At 31.7% G+C, this 9,277-nt stretch overlaps 2 protein-coding genes across 9 annotated transcripts in view; one reads left to right on the top strand and one right to left on the bottom strand.

Annotated features, from left to right (window-relative positions):
- Positions 1-1,293: 1,293 nt before the first annotated feature.
- The window catches only part of LOC139521000 (myotubularin-related protein 10-B-like), a 34,640-nt gene continuing 26,656 nt past the window's right edge, over positions 1,294-9,277 (bottom strand). For all 8 annotated transcript variants that reach the window (XM_071314139.1, XM_071314136.1, XM_071314138.1 and 5 more), the window contains 2 exons: positions 7,488-7,660; positions 1,294-4,491 (listed from right to left, as the gene is read on the bottom strand). In XM_071314139.1, the coding sequence (XP_071170240.1) occupies positions 3,667-4,491; positions 7,488-7,660 (998 nt within the window). In that variant the 3' untranslated portion in view covers positions 1,294-3,666. The remainder of the gene's footprint in view (positions 4,492-7,487; positions 7,661-9,277) is intronic.
- Positions 5,385-7,414, top strand: LOC139521001 (complement C1q tumor necrosis factor-related protein 3-like). The gene is made up of 3 exons (XM_071314141.1): positions 5,385-5,512; positions 6,664-6,732; positions 6,992-7,414. The coding sequence occupies exons 1-3, from the start codon at positions 5,428-5,430 to the stop codon at positions 7,393-7,395; spliced, it is 558 nt and encodes a 185-aa protein (XP_071170242.1). The 5' UTR covers positions 5,385-5,427; the 3' UTR covers positions 7,396-7,414.

Raw genomic sequence — 9,277 nt, 5'->3', positions numbered from 1 at the left:
ACATGCAAAACATGACAATTCGAGGTCCACACCCCTCACTCCAATTCTAGATGAATAACTGTAATAAGTTCTTTGGCAATTTCTAGTGTTTATTGAAAACATAAGTGAAATATTTTGAGTTGACAGAATTGTACAAATAAGGATCGAACTACCTCTGGCACATTTGACCTGATAAGGTTTCAGTGTTTCCTTTACATGTCTCTTGATAATGTTGATCATTTATCATTTTTGTCAGTTAGTAACCAAAAAAACACAGAATGCAAGACATAGGGATGCTTACCCGGTGGTAGCATAAATTGTTTGTATAAAGCTGTATATTTCAGAAGAAGAAAACCTAACTACTTCATACCTTGTTTACAAATGCTTATAATATGCAGTGTTGTCTTGTGATGTGAATATAATCGTGCTTGATCTCATTTTCATGGTTCAGCGTCTGCTTAAAACTGTATAGTTTTAATTTTGAACAAAGAATCTTTGCAGAGTCTACATGTCCCTCGTATAGGGTTTACCAGACCTTGACCTTGACATCATTGCATAGATTGGTGATCAAGGTTATAGGTTCTCTCATACTAAAAGCTCAACTATATTTTGTGTAAGGAATGATTGTAAAGTGAATGTGTTTGTCTGTAAGGTTTCAAATGACCTTCACCTCATTGCCATGGTAAATAGGTCAATGTTTAGTTTTTGTGGTTTGATCTGTTTCTCAGATCATATAAGAAGCTGTATTTTGGTGTATTTTGGTTGTACTAGGTTGAATATATTTGTATTGCAAGTTTCATCTGACCTTTTTCATGGTTCATTAGGCTAAGTTTTTGTGGTTTGATCTCAGATTCTATAAGCAATAGGGCTTCTTTCTTTGGGATGTATGGAATAATAGTAAGGTGTACATGTCTGCCTGACGCTTTCCTCATTTTCATGATTCATTGGTTAATGTTAAGTCTTCATATAAAAAAGAAGATGTGGTATGATTGCCAAGGAGACAACTTTTCACAAGAGACCAAATGACACAGAAATTAACAACTATAGGTCACCCTTTTGCCTTCAGAATTGAGCAAAGCCCATACCTCATACTTAGTTATAAAAAGCTCTAAAATGAACAAATGTAAAACAATTCAAATCAAAGAAAACAGCCTTATTAATGACAACCACTGAATTACAGGATCCTGACCTGGGACAGGCACATACATACAGAATGTGGCAGTTTAAACATGTTTCTTTCTCAGGTTCTATAAAATATGATGGATACCAAATGATGCATAAATATAACAAAGTAGGAACTTAAATTGTCCATAATTTCATTATATTTTTTTTATTTATCATACCACAAAAATGGCTTAATTTTTTTACATAAATAATTAACTTTAAATGAGAATACATAACTGATCAACAGAAACAAAATATAAAATATATTATTGTTTTATCATAAACATGTACATGATTATAAATAAAAATAAACAATGTGCTTACATCTAAAATGTGCCAATATGACCATCTTCATTGTATAAATACTAATGCATAACACCTTTATAAGCATCTTTATCTTATTATATAGTCTATATCCCAAAGACTGCCGAAAAAAATCCATTGACTCTATGATTTATACAGGAGGGATCTACAATCAAAATATAATACCCAACAAATCTATTTTCCATGGGTCAGTATGAATTTCAAAATCTAAATAGAATAGTCTTTGAACTATCATGCATGTTTTAGTACTCTTGAATAACACACGGCTACTGGTATCACATTCTCTTAATAAAATACTGGTCAGAATACACTTTTAAATAAACTAAATCATCACTAAAATAACTAAAGACTACTAATATATAGCACCTACAAAGAACAAACACAAACAGATATCAAATAGATAAATTGGCTCAGTGCTCAAAACGTTTCAATTAATATACTGCAGTTTCAGACAGTCCCATCTAACAATAGCAAGGCATTTAAAAAGAATGCTTTTGGGTTATTTCAAGTAAATGGTTACTGGAAAGGCTAGTTATTCCTTATAAGATATCATTTTATTTGCAATTATAATGAGTGGGTTGGTTCTATTACAGCCTATTTTTACATTTTCATCTTAAACCTGTTTTGAAGAATCCAAAGTGGACAATGCATTACTACTTATGAGACAGAAACCCATAGTAGATTTAAGAAGAGACTAGTTTTTTTTTCAATATCAACAATTCAAATCCTTTAAGATGAACTCCTAAAGTAAAGGAAACATGATCTACAACTAAACTAAGCTGAACATAGTGGAAAGGTTCTTGCCTAAACATGTGACTTGTAACTTTTAATTTAAAATTCCCAGAAAATGAAGGTCCTGCAAATGCTGTCAGAATAATAAGATAACTTTTTTCTTCTATGTTCAACTAGAATAAGGAAAGGCTGTTTTACTACAAAAATAACACATATTGAACATAAACAATTAACTATCCATGCTGAAGATAATTCACATCAACTGATAATCTTAATATAAGTACATTACATGGCATCTTAACTTTAGTGTGTTAAATGTTTATGATGGTTTAATACACCCTGAAACAAACAAAATTAATATAAATTTGCACACTTCCAACTTATTCATTATTTTCTTAAAATTTCTGGAGGGAAAACAAGCAAAGTAAACCCAAACAGAATGAACGGGATTCATCCAGTCATCTTTATGATTGATTTGGATAAAATAATGCATTTTATCATTCTTTCGAATCATCTATTCAAAAATATAAAAACTATATTTGGAATGTGTTTGATAATTTTTTGTTCATCTTGGCTAAAAATGATGAGGTATGATATAAGAACCATTTTTAGACACATGAAAAAAAGGGGCTTAATTACACCTTCTTTCATAATTTGAGGTTTTAAAAAATATGAAAAGGACCTTGATTAATGAAAGTGTACTATATTTAGTACTTAGCCGAAAACCTGTAGATGAGAGATGTCTCACTTGTTTATCCATGATTCTCGGATGTCTACAATCAATTTACAAGTTTAAGGCTAAGCAGCTTCTGAACAAAAACTATCAAAATCTTTACTATCTTTGGCAAAAAAGAATTGTTATAAAAATATCAATTTATTTTTAAGCTCATGTTTGTACAAAGTTAACTCATTTGTTAAGAATTTATAGGTTAATCAAAATGATCATAATGTTAAAAGATCAAATAGACTGGATCACTCAATTTTGAAATATCATTTTCTAAAATCCATTATTTGATAATTCCATGGATAACAATTAATTGTAAAATCCAATAATTGTGGGTACTCTCCCTTTTCATAGACATTAGATTCTACAAATCTTCATATAAATCTAGACTTTCTCTATATAGTTTTACAGAATAAAGTTTAAAGATCAGATTATATTAATTTTTCAATGAAAATGGACTATTTCACCACAAAGTTTGCAAATTTCACTAAAATTTGAAATTCATTATGTCTGACAAAATTTAATACCCCAGGATTAACTCTAGTGACTTGTTGAAAATAATAATATCAATTTTATAAAATGTACCTTTAAAGTATCAAAATATATCCCATTTGCATACATTGCAAACAAAATGAAAATCATATCTCACACTTTTACTAGAATAGCCCTAAAGAATAAAATCTATGAAAGGGGAGATAATTAGTACTTTTTAATCGAAATCAAAAGAAGATAACTAGTACTGTTTAATCTTCAGAGTCTCTGTAATCATTGTCAATAGCACTGTTCTGTAAGTAAACACTTATTGGTGTAAAAATTAACGATGGTTTGTTCTGTGCTCTCGGACCTGAAGAAAATGGAAACGATGAAGTCAAATAAGTACTGTCCAACATGTTATCTTGTTGGTCCTTCTGTTTGTCGGAACTAAAAATAAGATTACTACTCGGCCTACGTTGATGACACTTGGAATTCAGTGACGAAAGTCTATGCTGGAGGTGGATTATTTCTTCCATCATGATACATTGTTGGAAATACTGAGCTGGGTTACCTCCCCCTATAATCTGGGCAGGCGTCTGCCATCTTAGGTAACACTGGCTCCAAAGTTTTATCACAGATTCACCAATCATTGGATTTAAAATAGGAGAAGGCTCATCAGAAAAAACCTCAGCATTAATGTCATCGTAATATTTTCCCAACTTAAAAACATAGCTAGTATTTCTAGTCAGGCTGCCATTCATACTACTTTTGTCAGACATTGTGTCTTTAACAGGACCGTTCATTTGAGATTTACATTTCAGTATATACAGAGGATTATTAAACACGGCTTGATCGTCTTGACTAAACTGGACATTCCAACTCCAAACAGGTGGCAGTCGGAACTGACGCATCACTCGGTTCTCCACATTAAACCTTGACCTCTGATGAGGACTATCAAACAGGAATGATTCAAAAAGTCCAAGTTGTACACTGTCCCACACAGAAGTCAGATATGTCTCAGTAAACGCAAAGGATGATGGGAATTGTTGAAGTAATTGCCAAACACAGTCCAAAAATAACAAAAACACTGGCACCTGAAAAAAATAGTGAAGAGTTCAATAAATGTTAAGATGTTTGAAATTCTTTATAATAAATGTTTAATAAGAATTCTGTGAGTATTGCATGGCAAGACATAATCCCCTACTAGATTAGGGCAGACACTCAGCACATGGCATGCAGAATGCAGAATTTTCTTAAATTATTAATTGGTTGCATGGGTATTGTGTCATTTATATCAAACTACTCGTGATGTGGACATCACCGTTATTGACACCTGGACAAGCAAAATTTGTTGGTGACACCACCTTAATTCAAACTTGATCTGTATTTTGTGGTAATAAGCATTGTTTATAATTTTCATAACATTTGGTTGAGGCAAACTATAGTTAGAGAAAGGAAATCAGTGGGACGTACTGACAATGGTAAAACTTAATGACCCCTCCCTAACATTGGGGCATAAAAGTAGTGTTATGATTAGTAATAGACTTTTTTGTACATATATATTCTTAAAAATCCTAAAACAAATATGTAACTATGGCATCATAAAAAATGTTGCAGCAAACACAAAATCATTTTTTCAAAAATTATATAGTTTCTGAATCACTACTAACTACACATTTTTTTAGCAGAATATGGCCGATTGGATAACACTTTTTTTTTAAGGTGAAATATGGATCTATTGGCATTTTTTGTAATTGCAAAGCACAGGATCTATAATTCAAAAAGCAATTTTAGTCCATATGGGGTGAATTCTTGTAGACATGCCAATTTTTTTAATTTACAACATGTATTTTTAATTTTATGCATGTAAAATTTTATCCTGACTGGTTCAATAAGGATATCAATTTACATTAATGATACCTTAGCATGTGATTTAGTAATTATTTGATGGTATAAAATGCCTAGTGGAAAAACACATTACATCAACTGAATATTCATTCTAACTGGAGTTAAATCCCTTGTCTACAATTATGCATTTATCAGCAGTGTTTGTTCTGACTGTTATCTTGTTTGGACAAATGAGTAAAATCCAGGGATATTGTGACTCTAAACTAGGTATGTATAACTCTCAATAAATTAAAATGCTCTTTTTATATAAAACTTTTCTCATTTTTAAGAGAAAACTATTTTTTTTTTTAATCAAGTTGTTATTTTACTGACTTGCATACAGTTATTAATGTTTTAAAAATGCCCCAACTTTGGTAGAAAACAAACTCTTGTTAAAACTATGCATTAAAATTAGTCAATAAAATTTTGATCAATGCAAAAAAATGCTAATATATATATATTATATAAGGAAAGATTAATTAGGTCTTTCCACTTTTCTGTGGAAAGACCTATTGTTTTTCTTCTGATTATTTTTTTTTTTTCTTCCGCCTAATTTTGTTTTTGCGATAAATATTTGTTTCGCAATATGTCACTTAGATATTTGGTATATGATATCGAACAGTTTATGCGCTTTTGAAATTTACCCTGCGTAATCCAATACTTTTCTTTGTAGGAGTTATCTCCCCAAACACTGTTTTCCTTGTGTCCACAACTCCTTTGCAACCATAAAAGATTACGAAAAATTTATTTTATAAAATTGCTCGTTATATCCTTCACATGATTTGTCCAATTTCGACCGAAGCAATATGAACGCTCCATATGAGAGTTATTTCCCCTTTTGTATCTGAAATTTTGGAATGTATTTAAAACTGGAACACCATAAGTGATAGACCTAGGATCTTTTGATTTGAGGTCCTTGGTCCAAAAAAATGAAAATTAGGTCAAGGTCAAAGGTCAAGGTCATATTCTTATTTTTTGAATTAGGCTTATTTCCACTCGTTTCCAGAAACCGTATAAGATATCAACAAATCATTTTGACTAAATTGATAGTTGCGACATGTAGTAACTTAATAATTTTAGTTGAAAGGGTGCCTAGACAATGAATGGGAGTTTTTGCCCCTATCATATCTAAAATTATGTGTAAAGTGATATAACTTATTAACCATACATATTAGAGACCTAGGGTCTTTTGATTTGAGATTTGAGGTCAAGGTCATAGGTTATTTTGACGTTCTAGATTTTGACCATTGCTTTAAATTCATATCTATACATCATAAAGCCATATGAACTGACATTTTAGATTGATTTTTAATATTTTAATATCAAAATAGATATTAACTGGTGGAAAGACCTTTAATTCTTTATTATTGTACTTTCAGAAAACAACCTCTTTAAAGATCTGCTTAATATGATGTTGAAGTTGAAAGGATCAGGTAGTTGTCATTCAGGTGAGTTCATTCATTATTTGTAGTTCATAAGATATTTTTTTTATATGTGAATATTTTTAATCATAATGATATTGTGAAAGCTTTATCAATATTTATTTCAAAAATCTTATTTTAAAAAAAGCTTTAACTTATTTAAGGTGTTAAAGTTTCATTCACATTGCAGAAACAAATAGTAAAGCACTCAACTGTCTATATATTTTGCAATTAGAAGCACCTAAAGTGGATCAACTTATATCTTATTTATCTGTTATAATTACAGGTCATGGTGGTAAAGATGTCCCTGCATTTTCAGCGTCTCTTACCACTACAAAATCTGTCACATCCAATAATAATGTGTTATTTGACAAAGTATGGGCAAATATTGGAAATGGTTATGATGCTAGCAGTGGGATATTCACTGCTCCAAAGTCTGGGGTTTATCAATTTTCTTGTACAATAATGAGATATGAAAATAATATCCGAGTTCACCTTTGGAAAAATGAGATAAAGACAGTAGCAATCTGGCCAAGTTCAGCAAAAGACCATGCGCCTGGTACACTCAACATAGTGCTGCAGCTAAAGAAGAGTGATAAAGTATTCATAAGAAATGCGCAGAATCAACAAATCTACAGTGAATCTGGAAGTCATTTCAGCATGTTTTCTGGATTTATGATTTCAAATTAATAAATTTGTCTAAATATTAGTTTATGTTTTTTTGTTTATAAGACTTTCTATTTCCACCAAATAATGAATACATTAAGTAAAATTGCCATTACCCTTTCATTGTTGCCTTGCTGTATGAGGTTATTGTGTTTCTGGAATGGATGTCCCATCATAACCCATTCTCTCTGTACCAGTGATTGGAAGCCTACTTGTGTACGGAAGTTAGGGTCCATCAGAATCTGTGAAAGACTAGACACAAGGCAAGCAAAGTTCCTGCTGTCAAATTCTGTAAAATAAAACAATTAAAAGTACTTCCAAAAGAAGTAACAAAACTCCCCTATTCATTTGTACCTAATTTGTCTGTTAGTTGTGTTCACACATCTTTATAAATATAATGGATTTTTTTGTGACTGTCATACAAGTGAGAGGTTAAGCGAGCTATAAAACCAGGTTTTATCCTCTAGTTTCTACATAAGAAAATGTCTGTACCAAGTCAGGAGTGTGACAGTTGTTGTCTATTCGTTTGAAATGTTTGAGCTTTTGATTTTGCCATTTGATTACAGACTTTCAATTTTGAATTTTACTCAGAGTTCAGAATTTTTGTGATTTTACTTTTCCCTCAATGAATTTAAACAAGAGTGCACACACTGAAATGTCTCGCCTTCTTTACTAATCATTGATATTATGTTGATAGTCCTAAGTATAAAGCTTTATTACAACTGTCACATAAACGTTACATTAACCAAGATAACTAAACAAAGACCAATGAACCATGAAAATGAGGTCAAGGTCAGATGAACCATGTCAGGCTGACATGTACAGCTAACAATGCTTCCATAAAACAAATATAGTTGACCTAATACTTATAGTTTAAGAAAAATAGACCAAAACACAAAAACTTAAGACTGAGCAATGAACCGTGAAAATGAGGTCAAGGTCAAATAAAACCTGTGCGACTAATATATAAATCATAAAATATTTCCATACACTAAATATAGTTGACCTATGGCGTATAGTATCAGATAAAAAGACCAAAACTCAAAAAACTTAACTTTGACCACTGAACCATGAAAATGAGGTCAAGGTCAGATGACATCTGTCCGCTAGACATGTTCACCTTACAATTATTCCATACAACAAATATAGTAGACCTATTGCATAAAGTATGAGAAAAACAGACCAAAACACAAAAACTTAACTATAACCACTGAACCATGAAAATGAGGTCAAGGTCAGATGACACCTGCCAGTTGGACATGTATACCTTACAGTCCTTTCATACACCGAATATACTAGCCCTATTGCTTATAGTATCTGAGATATGGACTTGACCACCAAAACTTAACCTTGTTCACTGATCCATGAAATGAGGTCGAGGTCAAGTGAAAACTGTCTGACGGGCATGAGGACCTTGCAAGGTACGCACATACCAAATATAGTTATCCTATTACTTATAATAAGAGAGAATTCAACATTACAAAAAATCTGAACTTTTTTTTCAAGTGGTCACTGAACCATGAAAATGAGGTCAAGGACATTGGACATGTGACTGACAGAAACTTCGTAACATGAGGCATCTATATACAAAGTATGAAGCATTCAGGTCTTCCATCTTCTAAAATATAAAGCTTTTAAGAAGTGAGCTAACACCGCCGCCGCCGCCGCTGCCGGATCACTATCCCTATGTCGAGCTTTCTGCAACAAAAGTTGCAGGCTCGACAAAAAATATAAAATCCTGTATATCAGGCAAGACATTTCTCTCTGTATTGACAATCATTTTCATTACCAAGAGTTCCTATGTATTTGTTATTTTAGATTTTTTTTCATACATTAGTATGACAGTCTCCTGATTTTAAAATTGTAGTTTAAATGGACTGTTATGTGTGAATTGTTAGTCTGTAGG

Source organism: Mytilus edulis, chromosome 4 (assembly GCF_963676685.1).
Source record: "Mytilus edulis chromosome 4, xbMytEdul2.2, whole genome shotgun sequence".
NCBI lineage: Eukaryota > Metazoa > Mollusca > Bivalvia > Mytilida > Mytilidae > Mytilus > Mytilus edulis.
The sequence above is the reverse complement of the archived record's forward strand: the minus strand, read 5'-3'. Positions and strand labels throughout refer to the sequence as shown.